The 22,167-nt window shown below is 44.8% G+C and overlaps 1 protein-coding gene and 1 long non-coding RNA gene across 3 annotated transcripts in view; both read left to right on the top strand.

Annotated features, from left to right (window-relative positions):
• Positions 1-22,167, top strand: part of LOC115110568 (phospholipid phosphatase-related protein type 5-like) — a 49,252-nt gene that overhangs the window by 5,771 nt on the left and 21,314 nt on the right. For both annotated transcript variants that reach the window (XM_065006585.1, XM_065006586.1), the window contains exon 2: positions 9,204-9,392. In XM_065006585.1, the coding sequence (XP_064862657.1) occupies positions 9,204-9,392 (189 nt within the window). The remainder of the gene's footprint in view (positions 1-9,203; positions 9,393-22,167) is intronic.
• Positions 17,280-20,677, top strand: LOC135563621 (uncharacterized). Its single transcript, XR_010460409.1, has 3 exons — positions 17,280-17,419; positions 17,598-17,825; positions 19,203-20,677. It is a non-coding gene; the product is annotated as an uncharacterized LOC135563621 (long non-coding RNA).

Below are 22,167 nucleotides of genomic sequence, written 5' to 3'. Positions count from 1 at the left end.
TAGAGATACTGGGGTGCAAAAAAGCAAAAATAAATAACAGTATGGGGATGAAGTAGTTGGGTGGGCTATTTTCAGATGGGCTGTGTACAGATGCAGTGATCTGTGAGCTGCTCTGACAGCTGATGCTTAAAGTTAGTGAGGGAGATCTAAGTCTCCAGCTTCAGTGATTTTTTTTGCAATTCGTTCCAGTCATTTGCAGCAGAGAACTGAAAGGAAAGGCTGCCAAAGGAGGAGTTGGCTTTGGGGATGACCAGTGAAATATACCTGCTGGAGCGCGTGCTACGGGTGGGTGCTGCTATGGTGACCAGTGAGCTGAGATAAGGCAGGGCTTTATCTAGCAAAGACTTATAGATGACCTAGAGCCAGTGGGTTTGGTGACGGGTATGAAGCGAGGGCCAGCCAACAAGAGCATACAGGTCGCAGTGGTGGGTAGTATATGGGGCTTTGGTAACAAAACGGATGGCACTGTGATAGACTACATCAAATTTGCTGAGTAGAGTGTTGGAGGCTATTTTGTAAATAACATCGCCGAAGTCGAGGATCGGTAGGATAGTCAGTTTTACGAGGGTATGTTTCGCAGCATGAGTGAAGGAGGCTTTGTTGCGAAATAGGAAGCCGATTCTAGATGTAATTTTGGATTGGAAACGCTTAATGTGAGTCTGGAAGGAGAGTTTACAGTCCAACCAGACACCTAGGTATTTGTAGTTGTCCACATATTCTAAGTTAGAACCGTCCAGAGTAGTGATGCTAGTCGGGCGGGCGGGTGTGGGCAATGATCGATTGAAGAGCATGCATTTAGTTTTACTAGCATTTAAGAGCAGTTGGAGGCCACGAAGGAGTGTTGTATGGCATTGAAGCTCGTCTGGAGGTTTGTTACACAGTGTCCAAAGAGGGGCCAGAGGTATACAGAATGGTGTCGTCTGCGTAGAGGTGGATCAGAGAATCACCAGCAGCAAGAGCGACATCATTGATACATACAGAGAAAAGAGTCGGACCGAGAATTGAACCCTGTGGCACCCCCATAGAGACTGCTAGAGGTCCGGACAGCAGGCCCTCCGATTTGACGCACTGAACTCTATCTGAGAAGTAGTTGGTGAACCAGGCGAGGCAGTCATTTGAGAAACCAAGGCTGTTGAGTCTGCCGATAAGAATGAGGTGATTGACAGTCGAAAGCCTTGGCCAGGTCAATGAAGACAGCTGCACAGTAATGTATTTTATCGATGGCAGTTATTATATCGTTTAGTACCTTTAGCGTGGCTGAGGTACACCCATGACAAGCTCAGAAACCAGATTGCATAGCGAAGAAGGTACGATGGGATTCGAAATGGTCGGTGTTCTGTTTTGTTAACTTGGCTTTCGAAGACTTTAGAAAGGCAGGGTAGGATAGATATAGGTCTGTAACAGTTTGGGTCTAGAGTATCTCCCCGTTTGAAGAGAGGGATGCACACGGCAGCTTTCCAATCTTTAGGGATCTCAGACAATATGAAAGAGAAGTGGGTGATTGTTGTCGCTGTAGCCAGCTGTCAATCAATCTTCTGTGAATGTGGTCTCTTAGTATCACTTTGTCAAAGTTCCCCATCCTTTTAGTGTTTCATTTATAATACCTCATTTGGGATTAAATGTGTTTCAAAACATAGAATATGTGGAAACACCTTAAGCAGTTGGCTGCATAACTTTCTGCACCCCCCTTTCTCACTCTAGATTTCCATACACCCAGTTCTAATATGGTTACCTGTCTAAGGATATTTCAACATTTCAATTTAGAACCCAACACCGTAGACTGCAGCTTTTACTGCTATTCCTGTGTAATTACATATTTATAAAGGACCTGCAATATAACGATTTTATAAGCCTTCATTCACATCATTTTCAGGTGAGTGTGTCTACACTCGTAAGAAGCAGGAACTGTGATATGTGCTGTAGCATTAATGTATGGGTTTTTGCAGTGTAATCAGTGTAATGTGAGTACAGGGTCTCCTCCCTGGTCCCACACTATGCAGGGGTGTGGATCTGACTGAATATTTACACCCAGTGATTCAGGCCCCCCTGTGTGTTGGTCTGTGGGTCTGTTTACTAGCCATTATAACCCAGTTTACAGCCCCACCCATCCTCACATAGTGTACGACAGAGGCATCACTGGGACAAAAGAAGAGCTGTACTGAAAATAGGGCGAGAGGGATTTCATGACAAGAGGGGGAAATCAGAGGAGAGTTGCATAGCGGAGAAGTTACATGGAAAAGAAAGAGTGGTTGGGAGAGGGAGTGAAGATTGAAAAGCAGAAACAGAGAGAAAGAGATATTTCAAGAAGGAGCCCTAGAGATGTTTTCTGGAGGACGATCTAAGCTCAGCTCACATCTCTCTTTTGTACCCATTCTACTCTCCCCCTCCTCCACTCTTTCACACAGAACGGTCATCTTTCTCTTCCTCTTTCTCTCTCTTCCTCTCTCGCTCTTACTCTTTCTCCCTCTATCTCTCTGTCAGCTTGGGGCGGCAGCGTAGCCTAGTGATTAGAGCGTTGGACTAGTAACCGGAAGGTTGCAAGTTCAAACCCCCGAGCTGACAAGGTACAAATCTGTCGTTCTGCCCCTGAACAGGCAGTTAACCCACTGTTCCCAGGCCGTCATTGAAAATAAGAATGTGTTCTTAACTGACTTGCCTGGTTAAATAAAGGTAAAATTAAATCTCTCTCTCCCCTTTTCTCACACACACAGCCCTGAAAGCATGCCAAACTACCAACCTCTCCATGCTACAGTACCTCTCATATGCCAGTTTCACTCTCCTCCCTCTCTCTTCACTCACCCCCTCTCAACCTTTCTCTTTTCCTGTCCCTTCCACTCCCCCGCCATCCCGTCCTCTCTTTCCTCCCTCCATCCTTGTACACCTCCTCTTCCTCTACTTTCCTTTCTTCCTCCCACCACTGGGATCTGTACAGACCCAACAATGCACAGTGAGACATACTTCCTGTTAATTTAATCTCCCATCCCTCCTCGTCCATCTATTTTTCCTCCTCCAACTCCGTTATTTTGCTCTCTCATGCTTTCATGCTCTTTCTTTCTCTCTCTGTCTCTGTCTCTGTCTCTGTCTATGTCTCTGTCTCTGTTTCTCTGTCTGTTTCTCTCTCTGTCTGTCTCTCTCTCACACTCACACTCTCTCACACTCACACTCTCTCACACTCACACGTTTCTATTGACTATTATCTGCTCTGTTAAATAGTCACATGATCAGCTGCTGGCTGGCAGAATGAGCAAAAAGTACTATCTCTAATGTTGCTATTCAACATGTGAGTCTGATAGATGTTGAGATGGATCTTATGAAAGAAATGAAGAGAAAGGATTAAAGAAAATTAAGAGTATAGATTGATTGAAGAAAAATATCTCCATTCCAGCCTCACTAATCTCCCATTCAGCTCACCTGTTTGTCTGGCACAGGCCTGAGATCAGGATTAGACCACAGCCCTGCCAACTCTACTGTAGTCTGTAGCTGAGCTATAATTAACACTGACCTGCTGTCAGCTGTATGGATGGGAACATCTACCTAGGAGAGATTTGGTTGTTGACACACAATAGGAGTATATTAAGTTGTATGTAATGAGGGCAACACCAAGTCCTTAGACTGAGGATGCCAATGACAACCGTCTCTGTGTTTTTGCATCGTGTCTTATAGTGTGGAGGGCAGGAGTGATCTCTCTTCTCCACATGCATTGGTCAGTACCCTGGAGAGGGGTGTGTGTTTTTAAAGGTTACACAACGTCCATTTGAGCCCCCCTCCCAGCCCACTTTATAGTCAGGTACAGAGGAGCCTCCCAGCTCAACATGCGATTCAGCACACACCAACACACACACAAACACTTGTATGCACACAGGGTAAGGTAAGCAAGTTCTAGGGAATTTTCTTTAATCTACACACTTAGTGAATCATATAATCATCTGTTATTGTGCCCTCTACCCTCACCGTTGGACCTGGTCCTTAGTGAATGTTATTTTTGTCACTGTGGAAGAGGGAGAGAGGGGACTTCTGCTGCTACCACCACCACCCCTAGTCCTGCACCTGTTCCCTGCATTCCCCCTCCTCTCTCCCCATGTCTCCTGTCATGTCTGGGCGGTTCAGTGTAGCGTGTGTGATGGCAGTAGAGTGGAAGGCTGTTGGGGGCTCTTAATGGACAGCATGTGTTTGACGTGGGCCCTTGTGCCCAGCTCTCCATCTGAACCCGCCCACCCCACCCAGCAAAACACAAAACTGCTCTTTCAGAGCACACTGCTTTAGCAGCACCAAGGGACATGGCTGTTCCTCCTGAGAAAAATATACTGTACGTTGAGACAAAACTATGTACAAATATTTCAGCTGACCCTGTGTTAGAGTATGGTGGTCAGTGGTAGTGAGCATCACGCTACACAGTCTTGTCCACTCAGCATGGGAGTCCATCTGCAAAGTTGTCCTCTCAGTGAGGGGTGAGGTCTGTCAGCAGAGCTTGGAGTGATGGAGTAAGGTTAGACCGTGTACTGTAAGATGGAGGGAGAGAATGCATCATACATGGAAGCAGAGAAAAGCACGTTGAAAAGCAAACGGCATCTCTACAGATGTAGGATCTTAATTTCCTCATTCTTTTGATGCCGAGAATTTTTCTGCCCAGCAGGAAATGCAAACTAGCAAAGTGTATTTTAGTCTTAAAAAGGCTTCTAAAGTTTGTCATTTTCACTTAAAAATGTCAGAATTGATTTTCTCCCATGAAAAAAGCATCAACCCCTACAAAAATGTCCACATAATGATTCACATTTTCTGTTGGTGCAGGATTATTTTCCTGCTGCAGAAAACTGGCTCAAATTAAGATCCTACATCTGTAATCCCCCATAACATTCATAAAACATCATATAACATACATGACATAGGTTGTTTACAGGCCTGCTTACACATGAATGGCAGGCACACAGGTCAATAATAGTATATTATCTACTCTTTAGGGAGATACACTGAGTGTACAAAACATTAGGAACACGTGTTCTTTCCATGACACACTGTAGACTGACCAGGTGAATCCAGCTGAAAGCTATGATCCCTTATCGATGCCACTTGTTAAACCCACTTCAATCAGTGTAGATGAAGGGGAGGAGACAGATTAAAGAAGGATTTTTAAGCCTTGAGACATGGATTGTGTATGTGTGTCATTCAAAGGGTGAATTGGCAAGACAAAATATTTAAGTGCCTTTGAACGGGGTATGGTAGTAGGTGCCAGGCGTACCAGTTTGAGTGTGTCAAGAACTGCAGTGCTGCTGGGTTTTTCACGCTTCACCGATTTCTTGTGTGTACCAGAATGGGCCACCACCCAAATAACATCCAGCCAACTTGACACAACTGTGGGAAGCACAACTAACTTGGTGTCAAAATGGGCCAGTATCCCTGTGGAACCCTTTTGACACCTTGTAGAGTCCATGGCCCAACGAATCAAGGCTTTCTGAGGGCAAAAGGAGGTGCGACGCAGTGTTAGTAAGGAGTTCCTAATGTTCTGTACATTCAGTGTCAACAGCCCTTACCAACCCAGTCTTGATCTGAGTTCTTGTATCATTATTATAGGGAACATGGATTACAATCATTTTTTTAAATGAAAGGGACAAAAGAAAAGATTTGGCATTACACCCAAGGATTAGGATTAGGATGTGGAGTTAGGACTATGATACATGTTTTATCTGGAAGCTTGGGGTGAGAGTGAGGGAGTATTCCCTGAGTTTATTGGCGTAGTCTTCAAGAACTTTATGTCTTTTTGGTCTGTCCTGAACACAGATGTACAGCTATGAAATATTCACCACAGTTAAAGCATTCTGTGCTAGAGAACAGCTGGGAAAATACGAGGAGAGGAGACGTGGAGAACAGTGAAACCTGAGGGGAGACTGAGGGGAGAAAGAGTATTTTAGGAGGTGAATCAGGGGGTTGAGAGAGGGGAAAGTAAAATGTTAAGATTTGAGGAAGATGAAGAAAGACAGGGACATGGGACATGTTGAAAGGAAAATATATACACACAATGTGAAATTCCTAACTTCATACTTAAGCAAGGTGGAACAGTATTTTCAGAAAAAGGCTAAATTGCTTCCTGTCTGTGTCATTTTGAATACTGGTGCTGTGAGGATGTGTATGACAGGCCAGCCTTTGTTGAAAAGGGGAACGACAGGGTAACTGTGTTCAGCAGTGTGGGTGTCACGACTACTACTCAAACTGTGGTCATTGAAGGTAATGACAATTATGTCCCCCTGTGTTTGAGTGCTAACAATGCAAGATCCCAAGCAAGAAAAGTATCTCTCTGCGAGGGATGCAGGTAATTTTGAAACGATTCCACCACAAACAACACATAACAGCGCTAGAACAACACTAAAGTGGGACTAGCTAGCACAATAGCTCCCTACAAAACACCTGATCAGGAGAACATAGTTGTATAACTGTATAACCACAGTCAGGATACCTGAGCGAATGTCTACTTGCTTAGGCTCGGAAACAGAATAGTTTCAAATGTAGATCTTTTAAACTATTCAGTCTTCTGAAACATGCTTAATGAAGAGGACACACTGTTTTAACATTCATCATCACATTAGATAGTCTCTGGCCACGACCCAGAAGTGTGTGACTAAGAATAAAGGAAGAGCGTTCTAGTTGGGCGCTGCGCTCTGCGGGTGGTCCTCAGCTAGGTCCACATCAATTAACACTTAATGATCTTAGAATAGAGAAGAGGTGCCTGTCACTCTGCAGTGTGCAAATTCTTCCTCCAGGCTAACGGAACCATCATTTCCTGAAAAAACAACACCATCCCAACTGAACAGGCTGAAATTACATGATTTTTTTTTCAACAGCTCTTACACAGTAAGTGCATTCTCATTTTCACAATTTCAGAGTGTTATTTTGACCTCATAAAGTGGAAAAAATCATCTATATTTTTGAACTATTCTGCCCCTTTTTAAAGGATTTTTTTCATACTGGCTAATATTTAATGGGACCGGCCCACATTGTAAACAGTACTGCCATGTTTCACATTGTGACCATCCAATCACAGGTTACGAATTATGACTGACCAGGGATTGGTTGACATGAGCTCTGACAGCAGCACAGCTGGACCAGTCAGATACAAGCAGAGACAGAGAGAGAGAGAGCAGCAGAGGGAGGTTGAGGAGGTGTCAGGGTGTACATAATGTGTCTGAACATCACCGGTCCAATGAGTCAGATGAAAGTGAGACTGGCACAAAAACCAACAAACCCACAACTGGATTTGGACAAGAGGCCATCTGAATGGGCATAATGTCCTCACTACTGTTACTGTGTCTCATTGAACTGTGTCTTACTGCTAATAACACAATGCCATACATTTTCTAAGATGTCTTTCAAATGTATTACTGTGAGATGGACAGTTCTCAGAATGTAATGATTCAAATCCAACCCAGATCCCTCCCAGATCATATGTAAGATAATGGTACGGGGAAATGATATGACTCACTCCTATTTCAAAATATCTCTGTTTCTCTCCAGGCTGTTGGGGATAAAGATACACAATGAGAGAATAACATTGGCTTGGGATGTGATAAATCAGGGGCTTTGGGTATCATTATTGATAAGATAATGTTGTATCTGGAATAGGCTACACTATTGCAGATGTGTTACTTAAACATAAACCTATTCCGGATACTCATTGTTAGTATAGAACATACAGTATAATTTAATATAACGCCATTTATAAAGTATATGAGTTTATGTTTAGTTCTTATGTATCTTTCAGTGATGCTGCTGGTCTTCATTACTCTTACAATGTTCTCCCTTGAATCATTCTGAATGAGGACAAGATCCCGCTAACCTAAATATACTATACCTTCACACTTTATGCAATCATAAATCCTGTTGAGAGGAAATGAAATGACACAATATTGTGAACTCATCTCTACCGTTACATTCTTCACCATGACAACCGCACATGGCATAACATGTCTCTCTCTCAAGGGAGGGTAGAGAGAGTGAAAAGGATTCTGAACAAATCCAAAAATATATAAATATCTGAGTACCCTGGTGTGTGTGTGTGTGTGTGTGTGTGTGTGTGTGTGTGTGTGTGTGTGTGTGTGTGTGTGTGTGTGTGTGTGTGTGTGTGTGTGTGTGTGTGTGTGTGTGTGTGTGTGTGTGTGTGTGTGTGTGTGTGTGTGTGTGTGTGTGTGTGTGTGTGTGTTGCAGTGTCTATGGTCATAGGGCGATGGAGCACAGATAATATCCTAAGGGAGTGTGAAGCTGAAACATGTCCCCTCACCCAGCACCATGTCCCTAGCTAAGTGGAAGGAAAGGGGCTATTACTATCCCTTCACTTCCATGATAAACGAGGCCATACAGCTAGGATTTGTTTTGTGTATTTGAGTTAAGTCAGATGCAGCTCCATTCCACCATACATTCCATGAGATACAAAAGGTAATGGAAAAGTATATTTTGGTCTATTCAATATGGGGGAAAATATTACATGTAGACACCATTTTCATCATTTTTTTTTAAAACTGTAGGACGACTTGCATTTGAGTTGATATCTCAGTAGTGTATTATTATCTCTGATATCCATGGATCTGCCTATATAAGAAAAACCCTGGAGTCAGACATCAATCAGTCACAGGGGATGTCAGCTCATATAACTGGTTTGGAGGATGCTTATGATCACATTCACACTACTCTTCACACACAGCATCCAAAAATACACCCACTGCTCCTCCGTAGTAGACTCAGGCGCGCCGGCACCGATACCAATGCAAGCAGTTCTCCCTCTACCTCTACCTCACACTGTTTTCACCCTCCTCACTCCCAGTCTCTCTTTCGCTCTCTGATATTCTTTGTTTTCTCTCTTCATGTTGTAGTAGAATTCTATTTTTCCTGTCTTTATTCCATCTTCCTCCTCTCCCCTGTAATTCTCTCTCTCTCTCTCTCTCTCTCTCTCTCTCTCTCTCTCTCTCTCTCTCTCTCTTCTCTCTCTCTCGCTCTCTCTCTCACACACTCCTCTGTCTCCCGCTGCACTGGTCAGGCTTACAGTAGGTGCTCTCTCCCTCTATTGATCTCTTCACCGGACCTCTCTCTCGCTCCCATCACTCCTATGCCTCTCTCTGTGGATGAGGGGAATCGGGACTTGACTCTCCCTCCTTCCTCTCCTCCTCCGCCACCTCCTCCTCCTCTTCTTGCCTAACGAGGGGATCATGTTCTATTTCCAGCTGGTGATCATGGCAGGGACGGTTCTCCTGGCGTACTACTTTGAGTACACAGACACGTTCCCCGTGCACATCCAGGGCTTCTTCTGCTACGACAAGACGTTCTCCAAGCCCTACCCCGGCCCGGATGACACCAGCAAGATACCCCCACTGCTGGTCTACTCACTGGTTACAGGCATCCCCTGCTTCACGGTAAGACCATGTGGTTAATCCTGTGTGTGTGTGTGTGGGGGGGGGGCTCTGGATCTGCATATTACCATTCATAGTTTGTCTGAATGTTGGTGAGTCAAAGCATCTCCAATGCGTCTCTGCTTTATGACAGACATGATGAACAGATTGGTGAGCCACGTGGAGCGCCCTCCCTCCATTTCAGAGCCTGTCACAGAAAGGTGTGTGTGTGTGTGTGTGTGTGTGTGTGTGTGTGTGTGTGTGTGTGTGTGTGTGTGTGTGTGTGTGTGTGTGTGTGTGTGTGTGTGTGTGTGTGGGTGTGTGTGTGTGTGTGGTCAGCCAGGGAGGAGAGCTCAGGCTTGTGGAGAAAGCTGTGTATGGACAGACGTAAATAGAGATTGAGTAAAGATGTAATGGAAACAAACAGAGTCTGAGAAACGATTGGCGAGAGAGTGAGAAAACAGAACATGGAAACAGCAACGTTTTAGAGGCTGTGAGGGTGATAAGGGTCAGTGGGTTTCATTTGAAATAGCCAGAAAGGCCAATTGAATGAAGATGAGAGACAATAAAGAGAGACAAAGAACCACAGAGATGGTGGATAGAAAAGAGATGGTAATGTGGATGGAAGGGTACCAATGTTGTGGAGCTGTCAGTGTGAGAGATTCAGTGGGCGTAAAACATGGAGCACCTGGCACTGAACAACACAGGCCAAACCTGCTTCCTTGTTTCAGACAACAGACAATAGCGGCCTTAGCTGAAAACCACCTCAATCTACACAATAAAAGACCACAACAGCTTTAAAGTGCATTAACCAAGATTTGACCTGGGTCAAGCCTCATTTCACTGCATCAGACCACAGCCAAAACCTGACCTAACCTTAACTGACTGGGGCCAAACACGTAACCAGTGGGCAGGCATATTCATGACACCTCCCGTCTATAGTACCTCTGTCATTTTGTTGATGACTCTAGTCTAGAGGCATTTGATCCCTTTTCCCAACAGCTACAGTACAGTGCACCAGTCAGTCCTTTACCTTTGCTTGTTGGCCAGTGTATTTGGGTCAGAGCCAGTCCTCCAGGGCTAGTAGTTGGCACTATCCTCCTCACTCATCTTCGCAGGGGTCCCCTCTTTCCTAATTAAAGTAGTCAGTCATCCTTTGACGTCTCAGCTCTCTGCATTAGGAGCCAGTCCCCTGCTTAGAGGCCAACAGTATCCACGCAGACCAAAGAGGGAACTTTGTTTGGCCACTTTCACGCCTCGTCTGGGATTTTTCAGTTGGTGCTTGTTGATGATTGACCCCTTTTCTTAGAATGATGCATGATGTATGAAGTACTACTGTATGATGGCCCTGTGGGTCTCTGCTGTGACAGCAGCATTTACAGTACAGTGATACCGTCACAGATCTCATAGCTGTTTTATGTACAACACCGTGTTGGAACTTTGTCCCGAGTGTCTGTGGTGGTCACCAGTCCAGTGGTTAGACCTAGTATTTGTAGAAATGACATCGTGATGATGTAGTGTCAGTATCCAGTGGGCTCTACTAGAAAGGTGTTGTGAGTGATCTCGAAAAAACTGTGATTTTTGTTGTTGTTGTGAGGGTGGATGATGAATGGGCAGCAGTTGATATCACGCTGAGGTAATGACAGGATCCTCTACACCAGTGTTATCACGCTGAGGTAACGACAGGATCCTCTACACCAGTGTTATCACGCTGAGGTAACGACAGGATCCTCTACACCAGTGTTATCACGCTGAGGTAACGACAGGATCCTCTACACCAGTGTTATCACGCTGAGGTAAAGACAGGAACCTCTACACCAGTGTTATCACGCTGAGGTAACGACAGGATCCTCTACACCAGTGTTATCACACTGAGGTAACGACAGGATCCTCTACACCAGTGTTATCACACTGAGGTAACGACAGGATCCTCTACACCAGTGTTATCACGCTGAGGTAACGACAGGATCCTCTACACCAGTGTTATCACGCTGAGGTAACGACAGGATCCTCTACACCAGTGTTATCACGCTGAGGTAACGACAGGATCCTCTACACCAGTGTTATCACACTGAGGTAACGACAGGATCCTCTACACCAGTGTTATCACGCTGAGGTAATGACAGGATCCTCTACACCAGTGTTATCACGCTGAGATAACGACAGGATCCTCTACACCAGTGTTATCACGCTGAGGTAACGACAGGATCCTCTACACCAGTGTTATCACGCTGAGGCATAAAAATAAAAAATTAAACTAGGTAAGTCAGTTAAGAACAAATTCTTATTTTACAATGACGGCCTACCCTGGCCAAACCTTCCCCTAACCCGGACGACACTGGGCCAATTGTGCGCCGCCCTATGGGATTCCCGATCACGGCCAGTTGTGATACAGCCCGGGACCGAACCAGGGTCTGTAGTGACGCCTCTAGCACTGAGGTGCAGTGCCTTAGACCACTGCGCCACTCAGGATGACAGTATGCTCTACACCAGTGTTTTCCAACTCCAACAGTACACCCTTTGCTGTAGCCCTTTGACAAACACATCTCATTCAATTCATCTTGGGCTTGATGACAAAATCTTGGGCTTAGTTGATAAGTATAATCAGGTGTGCTTGTCCAGGGTTACAATAGAAATGTGTACTGTTGGGGGTAGTGGAGGACCAGGGTTGGGAAACTCTGCTTTACACTGAAGCAGAGCTGAATCCCTGCAGGGAGCCAGACCCCATGGAGTTTACATTCAGCTGGAGTGACGTCATTCTGAAGCTGGCTTTTCATTTAATGTTATCTCAAAAACACGTGTGTGTGTGTGTGTGTGTGTGTGTGTGTGTGTGTGTGTCTGTGTGTGTGTGTGTGTGTGTGTGTGTGTGTGTGTGTGCACGCACGTCAACTGAATTATTCCAGAAAAACAAGTGAACTTTAAAAAGACAGCTGCAATTATTTATATATTAATACATTCCATCCAGTAGGATACTGTGGGCTTTTACCCCAAGGCTGTTGCTGCATTTGCAGTTGCTGTGGCCCCTGGTCCACACGCAGATCGTCACACACATGCAAGCAAGCGCGTGCACACACACTTGAGTTTGGTTCATTGAAGGACATCTTAGAAGTAGGTCTGAGGCTTAATTACATTTCCCATTTTAGTCATTTAGCAACTTACAGTTAGTGCATTCATCTTAAGATAGATAGGTGGGACAATCACATATCACAGGCATAAAAATAAACATTTTTCTCAATAACGTAGCTATGAGTAGAGTCAGAGCTAGAGGGGGGGCGGGGTCGAGGTGAGGGGGATGGTTATTTAAGATAATGTTTGAAGAGGCAGGGTTTCGAATGTTTTCGAAAGATGGGCAGGGACTCTGCTGTCCTAGCTTCATGGGGAAGCTGGTTCCACCATTGGGGTGCCAGGACAGAGAAGAGCTTGGACTGGGATGAGCGGGAGCTGCCCCCCGGTAGGGGCGGGAGGGCCAAGAAACCTGAGGTGGCAGAAGTGCTTCTGTTGGGGTGTAGGGTTTGAGCACAGCCTGAAGGTAGGGAGGGGCAGTTCCTCTTGCTAGTCCGTAGGTGAGCACCATGGTCTTGTAGGGGATGCGAGCTTCGACTGGAAGCCAGTGGCGTGTGCGGAGGAGCGGGCTGACCTGAGAGAACATGTCTTATAGTAGATTCTATCTGACAGTTGATGAGTGTGTGTATGTGTGTGTCTACATTGTCATGCAGAGATGTATTGAGATCTGACGCATCATCCCAAGAGTCCTTTATTGGTTCCCCCCATCAAAATCTCTGCCTAGATAAAGAGGATGGATCCTCTGGACGGCCCTCTCACTTCAGTCTTAATGGACTACCACTTGGCCTACCAGACATGCTCACCAGAGAATACTTTTCTGGCATTTACTGTGTTGTAGGCCTATGAGAGAAATACTGAAGCTGTGGTGAATCCCAATACTCTACCGTGGCAAATCATCATCTTCTACTCCAACAGTTTTCTGAGAGGACAGAACAGATGGAAACGATCTGGTTAGTGCCCATTATGTGTGTCTCATTGAGGAGAAGCTGAATCTAACAGGAACCTGAGGAATTCACACTAGCAGTCCTTGGTTTTGCTAGCAAATAGGCTCATACCATAGCACGTCTGCCCATCCAGTCTCTTCATATCAGGAAAAGGTCATGGGGATGACAGGTAGCCCTAATGGAAGAGAAACAAGAGTTTTTCTGACTCCTCCGTCTGTGTTTAAAATAGACTAGAACAGGGATCGTCAAATAAATTCAGCCATGGGCAATGTTTTTTCTTCTTGAGTGGATGGTCGTGGGGTCGGAACATAATAATAAATCATTTGCAAATTAACTGCAAGAAGCCCAAACAGAATTCATATTTGACTAAAACATCATTTCAAACCTTGCTTACATTTGTATACGATCACGTGCCTCTGCTTGGGAATACTTGGAAGAGATTTCTGAAATTAAAATCACTTGGAGCTGATTTCCTAGTGTTTGTACAGTATTATATGTCCAACAACAAAAATGATAAATAATACACATTTAATTTTAAAAAACATGCTTTTTTTTACTCAGAAAATTGGCCAAATTCGCACAGGCTTGCCTGTTGGGGAAACCTGGATAAGAGTTGCCGGTTACCATTACCATGTAATTTCTTATTTCTTACTTTAGTGACATCAAAGTAATAAGGGATTGTGTAAGTAAGATGTCATCTAAGATTAGCGTCTCTTAACAGTTAGCCTTTAGAAATGGGGTTAGATGCTAGCTCTATGGGTGAGCTCTAGAACTGCTTGTTCAGTACATCAGGCCAAGTCGAAGTGAGATCTCATGCACATGATCCAACTGGCAGACAGAAACGTTTTAGGTGTCCCATACTCTGTCAGCTGACTTTGCTCTCCTCACCCTTCCTCACCCTTCCTCACCCTTCATGTCTCGCCTCCCAATTAGCACCTTTCGTCTCGGAGCTGACCGAGAGTCTTTGCTCGTTAGCTTACATTCTAATTACCATGCAGATGATGGCAATTTAACCCAGAGAAGATGTTTTCTCTCCTGCGTCTCCCTGCTGCTCAGAGGCTGGGGGGTGGGGGGTTAGATCAGCTTTAATATTGCAGACAGATTGTGGCTTCCATCAATGGAATTGTCTGCATCATTTCCAATCCCCCATATATATATTTTTTGTAAATATATACACTACCGTTAAAAAGTTTGGGGTCACTTAGAAATGTCCTTGTTTTTGAAAGAAAAGCACATTTCTTTTGTACATTAAAATTACATCAAATTGATCAGAAATACAGTGTAGACATTGTTAATGTTGTAAATGTCTATTGTAGCTGGAAACGGATGATTGTATTATGGAATATCTACATAGGTGTACAGAGGCCCATTATCAGCAACCATCACCCCTGTGTTCCAATGGCACGTTGTGGTAGCTAATCCAAGTTTATCATTTTAAAAGGCTAATTGTTCATTAGAAAACCCTTTTGCAATTATGTTAGCACAGCTGAAATCTGTTGTTCTGATTTAAAGAAGCAATACAACTGGCCTTCTTTATACTAGTTAAGTATCTGAAGCATCAGCATTTGAGGGTTTGATTACAGGCTCAAAATGGCCAGAAACAAATAACTTTCTTCTGAAACTCGTCAGTCTATTCTTGTTCTGAGAAATGAAGGCTATTCCATGTGAGAAATTGCCAAGAGACTGAAGATCTCATACAATGCTGTGTACTACTCCCTTCACAGAACAGCGCAAACTGGCTCTAACCAGAATAGAAAGAGGAGTGGGAGACCCCAATGCATAACTGAGCGAAAGGACAAGTACATTAGAGTGTCTAGTTTGAGAAACAGACACCTCACAAGTCTTCAACTGGCAGCTTCATTAAATAGTAGCCGCAAAACACCAGTCTTAACGTCAACAATGAAGAGGCGACTCCAGGTTGCTGGCCTAAAAATAGAAGATTAAGATGGGCAAAAGAACACAGACACTGGACAGAGGAACTCTGCCTAGAAGGCCAGCATCCCGGAGTCGCCTCTTCGCTGTTGACATTGAGACTGGTGTTTTTCCAAATTGTGTTTCGTTATAGCCTTATTCTAAAATGGATTCAATAAACAAAATCCTCAGCAATCTACACACAATACCCCATAATGACAAATTAGATTTTTAGAACATTTTCCAAATGTATTAAAAGCAAAAAACAGCTCGAAATTGAGCTCAGAGCTCAGGTGCATCCTGTTTGCATTGATCATCCTTGAGATGTTTCTACAACTTCATTGGAGTCCACCTGTGGTAAATTCAATTGATTGGGCATGATTTGGAAAGGCACACAGTTGACAGTTCATATCAGAGCCAAAACCAAGCCCTGAGGTCGAAGGTATTGTCCGTAGAGCGCCGAGACAGGATTGTGTCGAAGCACAGATCTGGGGAAGAATATCAAAAAATGTCTGCAGCATTGAAGGTCCCCAAGAACACAGTGGCCTCCATCATTCTTAAATGGAAGAAATTTAGAACCACCATCTCTTCCTAGAGTTGGCGCCTGGCAAACCTGAGCAATCGGGGGAGAAGGACCTTGGTCAGGGAGGTGACCAAAAACCTGATGGTCAATCTGACAGAGCTCTATAGTCCCTCTGTGGAGATGGGAGAACCTTACAGAAGGATAACCATCTCTGCAGCACTCCACCAATTAGGCCTTTATGGTAGAGTGGCCGGGACGGAAGCCACTCCTCAGTAAAATACACATGACAGCCCGCTTGGAGTTTTCCAACAGGCACTTAAAGACTCTCAGAACATAAGGAACAAGAATCTTTGGCCTAAATGCCATGCGCCACGTCTGGAGGAAACCTGGCACCATCCCTACGGTGAAGCATGGTGGTTGCAGCAACATACTGTGGGGATGTTTTTCAACGGCAGGGACTTGGAGACTAGTCAGGATCGAGGCAAAGAGGAACAGAGCAACGTACAGAGTGATCCTTGATGAAAACCTACTCCAGAGCGCATAGGATCTCAGACTGGGGCGAAGGTTCACCTTCCAACAGGACAACGACCCTAAGTACACAGCCAAGACAACGCAGGAGTGGTCTCTGAATGTCCTTGAGTGGCCCAGCTAGACCCCGGACTTGAACCCGATCGAACATCTCTGGAGAGTCCTGAAAATAGCTGTGCAGCAACTCTCCCCATCCAACCTGACAGAGCTTGAGAGGATCTGCAGAGAAGAATGGGAGAAACTCCCCACATACAGGTGTACCAAGCTTGTAGAGTCATACCATAGAAGACTTGATGCTGTAATCGCTGCCAAAGGTGTTTCAACAAAGTACTGAGTAAAGGGTCTGGATACTTATGTGATTTAAAAATAATAATAATAATCATACATTAACAAAAATGTCTAAAAACCTGCTTTTGCTTTGTGATAATGGGGTATCAAGCAATTTGATCAATTTTAGAATAAAGCTGGTATGTAACAAAATGTGGAACAGTGAAGGGGTCTGAACTTTCGGAAGGCACTGTATATGCATTTTACAGACACAGTATATTTTACAATAGTTGTCTTTTGTTCGTTTTTAGTCCCATCCTTCAGCTATCCCTCCATCTATCTCTGAAAACCATACAGTTTTATTTTTCCACTGGCTGTTTCACAAAAGTTCTGAACCTTTCTAATCTCATAGTTTCTACAGATAGTAAATTAAAGATAAACATTTTTGCTGAGAGAATTACTATATTGATCGACTGACTATGACTTTTAAATCACCCAGCAGCTATTTGCAGAGTTGGCTCCAGGTAAATATTGCAATTCATCACTTGTTTCGAAAGTCCTGCGCACCGGGAAAGCGAAATGTTCCCATGAGACAAACTCCGCCTACCCGGCGGACCGGCAAATCTGTGACTAAATCAAGTGCATCTACTGCGCTGCCCAATCGGATAGCTCAAATCACCGTGGCTACAGAGCTTCTATGACCCTGGCCACAGCCAAGTTTAAAGGCTACTAACCTACGTAAGATTTAATAACCTTTAAAACCATGACCATAGAGAGACCTGTCAACGAATACAGCAAAGATCTGCAGTTTTTGAGTGAGTTCATGTTTAAGTTTATATTCAACACTATTACAAAACGTGCTTCTCCGTACTTCCGCTCGGGCTGCAGCTGCAATGAATGAGTGGCCACGTATCGATAGCCCTGCATTTTATAATTAGCAGCTCGTCGTGACGATTTTAATATTAAGGAATATTTAACTTTCTCTGGTCATAGGAAAAACATGTGCATGAGGCAGATGCGGTGCGACTCGGGTTTCGCCATTTGATGGAAGACTGTGTCCCTTCTCGCTGGTCAGTCTCACCGGAGGAAAGGAAGGATCGTTTTGAACGGTCATCCAACTCGGAATTCCAAGTCAGAAACTCGGCATCTTTCTAGAGCTCCGACTTTTCGACCTGAAGATCACTCACGTTGTGATTTGACCTCGTTGACCATCAGATGCAGGTACCATCAGTCCAGTAAAATAAAAAAGCTAATTATTTCAATTCATGCTCCACAGTGCCTCACAAGTGCTAAACCAACTGATCTATTTTGTTATCAAAGCTCGAGTTTTGAAATATAATATGGTCTGATTAACAATATTGGCAGGCCAATCATACAGCCAGTATTCTGTGATATGTCTAAGGCCTACTGCCCAAACATCATTCCTACAACTGTTTGTGTGGGTTAATGTAAAATAATAATCTGAGCAGTAGATCTCAGCTTGCCTTTTGACTGTGAAAGTGATCTTGACCCAGAAAACGCTTGTGACCACTGATCTAGATCATCTATGAGGCTGTAGAGGGATCCAAATAGTGGATTTAAATGAACATGAATCCTCGCCGTACAATACTTACTGACTTGAAATTTTGTTGCAATGTCATGTGCATGTTTAAAGTGGCGTTTAAATACTAAACAAAATTGACAATACAACTTTCATAACCGTTACATACCAATAAAACGTTTTTTGGAAAAAGACTAGCCTGCTGGCCTTACTAAGTCAATAGGAACACTAGCCTGCTGGCCTTACTGAGTCCATAGGAACATTAGCCTGCTGGCCTTACTGAGTCCATAGGAACACTAGCCTGCTGGCCTTACTGAGTCAATAGGAACATTAGCCTGCTGGCCTTACTGAGTCAATAGGAACATTAGCCTGCTGGCCTTACTGAGTCATAGGAACATTAGCCTGCTGGCCTTACTGAGTCAATAGGAACATTAGCCTGCTGGTCTTCCTGAGTCAATAGGAACATTAGCCTGCTGGCCTTACTGAGTCAATAGGAACACTAGCCTGCTGGCCTTACTGAGTCAATAGGAACATTAGCCTGCTGGCCTTACTGAGTCCATAGGAACATTAGCCCGAGCTATTTAGGAGGGATATCACACCTGGCACAAATTATTGTCTAGTTGTGTTTTTCCTGCTGAGGGGTGCCCTATACCTGCGCCCAGAGGGGAGTAGTTCAAAGTCCGGGTACGGGGGGCGGCTTTTTAAACCCTGGATTTCTAAGCCCTTGATATTAATTGTTGGATCAGATTTTAATAGATAACATTTCTATGGCCATAATAAATAGATATGCCAATAGCGTACAACCTTGTTTTACTCTTGACAGTTTAATACTTTCTGAAAAGTAGCCATTATTTACTATTTTACACCTAGACTTACTATACATAACTTGAACCCAGTGTATAAGAGATTTAACAAAATGTAAATATTCCAGGCATACTTTATCAAGACTTTTCAAAGTCAGTTATGAATACCAACAACTTCATAATAAGAATAACATCCAACAACTTCATCCTTATTTTAATTTATTTATTTTACCCTTTTTTCTCCCCAATTGGTAGTAGTTACTGTCTTGTCTCATCGCTGCAACTCCCGTACGGACTCGGGAGAGGCGAAGGTCGAGAGCCATGCGTCCTCCGAAACACAACCCAACCAAGCCGCACTGCTTCTTGACACAATACACATCCAACCCGGAAGCCGCACTAATGTGTCGGAGGAAACACCGTACACCTGGAGACCTGGTCAGCGTGCACTGCAACAGGCATGACACAGGAGTCGCTAGTGCGCAATGAGACAAGGATATCCCTGCCGGACAAACCCTCCCCAACCCAGACGACGCTGTGCCAATTGTGCGCCGCCCCATGGGCCTCCCGGTCGCGGCCGACTGCGACAGAGCCTGGGCTCAAACCTAGAATCTCTGGTGGACAGCTAGCACTGCGATGCAGTGCCTTAGGCCACTGCGCCACCTGGGAGGCTCAACTTCATAATTCTATGCACTATGAATTTTTCTAGAATCTTTACATCACAACACTGAAGTGTAAGGGGCCTCCAATTTTTTTACTGGACTGGATTTTATATTTACCACTTGGATCCTGTTTGAGTAAATTGAGTATCTGATAATCTACCATTTTTATAGGAGTGGTTAAAACATGCAAATAACGGTCTTCTGAGTACATCAAAAAAGGTTTGGTGTACCTCAACTGTTATGCCATCCAGCCCTGATGTTTTCCCGGACTTAAAGGCTTTAATTGCATCAAGAAGTTGGATGGAGGAGACTGAAACGAGTACTTTTGTAAGGATCGACGCTGGTAGAGACGAGAAGCAGGTACAGGGAGTGAACATTTAATATCAACGGACATGGAACAGGACAGGACAGCGTCTGGACATGAACACATAATGACAATAATGCTGACACAGGGAACAAACGGGGGAGCAGACAAAAATAGGGAAGGCAATCAACAAAGTGAAGGAGTCCAGGTGAGTCCAATGAGCGCTGATGCGCGTAATGATGGTGACAGGTGTGCGTAATGAAGGTGTGCGCAACCTGGCGCCCTTGAGTGCCAGAGAGGGAGAGCGGGAGCAGGCATGACAACTTTGCTCCCTCTTCCAAAATATTGTTTGATGAATCATGGGGGACTCCGTCATTTGTAAGTTTCAATAAATTAGGTTGAGATGAAAAAATAATGTGGTGCATTTTTCCCCATATTCCATCCAGTTCACTTTATTTTTTGTCATATATTACACTTGATCTTTCTTGAATAAGTTCCTCCATTTATTTTAGTTTTTCCTCTTAACATATTCTGTGCCTCTATGGTACAGTTTTTATTGCTATCTGTACTGTTTGTCCCTCTATTTCCTTTGGTAATATGAGTTCTTTTGACTTAAATTGCTTTTGTTTTAAAGTTGAGTATTGAATTACATGACCTCTAAATGCACATTTAAGTGTCCCATAGATTAAGGGGATCTGCTGTGCCTATATTATGTCAGAAAAAGTAAGTTATAAATGATTCTGTCCTGGTTAAAAACAAGGTTTTATCCAATAAAATGTTAATAAAATGTCCAATATCCTCACCAATGTGGAAATTCTATAAGAGTTATTCTATAAGAATTATTTGACTACCTTTTTAATCATAGGGATACATACTGAAATTAGAATTTTGGGGCCAGAAGGTAAGATGGAAGGAAGGATCAAATGAAGGACATCTGGAGTGCAAATGAGCGCACGCACACACACGCACGCACACACGCACACACACATGCAGATGGCTGGGTGGGCTCCAGGGGGACGTGTTGTCTGTATCTCTTCTCTGCCATGGGACCATAAGTGTCTAGAAAGAGTCACTGTTGCCGCTGTGGACTGCTTCAGGGAAGGACAGGGTGAAGGAGGGGTGCCGATGGGGAGGAGAAGGTAAGGGAGGGGTGCCGATGGGGAGGAGAAGGTAAGGGAGGGGTGTAGAAGAGGAAGGTAAGGAAGGGAGGGGTGTAGAAGAGGAAGGTAAGGAAGGGAGGGGTGCAGAGGAGAAGAAGGTAAGGGAGGGGTGCAGAGGAGGAGAAGGTAAGGGAGGGGTGCAGAGGAGAAGAATGTAAGGGAGGGGTGCAGAGGAGGAGAAGGTAATGGAGGGGTGAGGAGGAGAAGAAGGTAAGGGAGGGGTGCAGAGGAGAAGAAGGTAAGGGAGGGGTGTAGAGGAGAAGAAGGTAAGGGAGGGGTGTAGAGGAGAAGAAGGTAAGGGAGGGGTGCAGAGGAGGAGAAGGTAAGGGAGGGGTGCAGAGGAGAAGAAGATAAGGGAGGGTGTAGAGGAGAAGAAGGTAAGGGAGGGGTGCAGAGGGGAAGAAGGTAAGGGAGGGGTGCAGAGGAGAAGAAGGTAAGGAAGGGAGGGGTGCAGAGGAGAAGAAGGTAAGGAAGGGAGGGGTGCAGAGGAGAAGAAGGTAAGGAAGGGAGGGGTGCAGAGGAGAAGGTAAGGAAGGGAGGGTGCAGAGGAGAAGAAGGTAAGGGAGGGTGCAGAGGAGAAGAAGGTAAAGGAGGGGTGCAGAGGAGAAGAAGGTAAGGGAGGGGTGCAGAGGAGAAGAAGGTAAGGGAGGGGTGCAGAGGAGAAGAAGGTAAGGGAGGGGTGCAGAGGAGGAGAAGGTAAGGGAGGGGTGCAGAGGAGAAGAAGATAAGGGAGGGGTGTAGAGGAGAAGAAGGTAAGGGAGGGGTGCAGAGGGGAAGAAGGTAAGGGAGGGGTGCAGAGGAGAAGAAGGTAAGGAAGGGAGGGGTGCAGAGGAGAAGAAGGTAAGGAAGGGAGGGGTGCAGAGGAGAAGGTAAGGAAGGGAGGGGTGCAGAGGAGAAGAAGGTAAGGGAGGGGTGCAGAGGAGAAGAAGGTAAGGGAGGGGTGCAGAGGAGAAGAAGGTAAGGGAGGGGTGCAGAGGAGAAGAAGGTAAGGAGGGGTGCAGAGGAGAAGAAGGTAAGGGAGGGGTGTAGAAGAGAAGAAGGTAAGGGAGGGGTGCAGAGGAGAAGAAGGTAAGGAGGGGTGCAGAGGAGAAGAAGGT

Source organism: Oncorhynchus nerka, linkage group LG21, assembly GCF_034236695.1.
Source record: "Oncorhynchus nerka isolate Pitt River linkage group LG21, Oner_Uvic_2.0, whole genome shotgun sequence".
In the NCBI taxonomy this organism is placed as follows: Eukaryota; Metazoa; Chordata; class Actinopteri; order Salmoniformes; family Salmonidae; genus Oncorhynchus; species Oncorhynchus nerka.
This window is presented reverse-complemented; position numbering and strand designations above follow the sequence as displayed.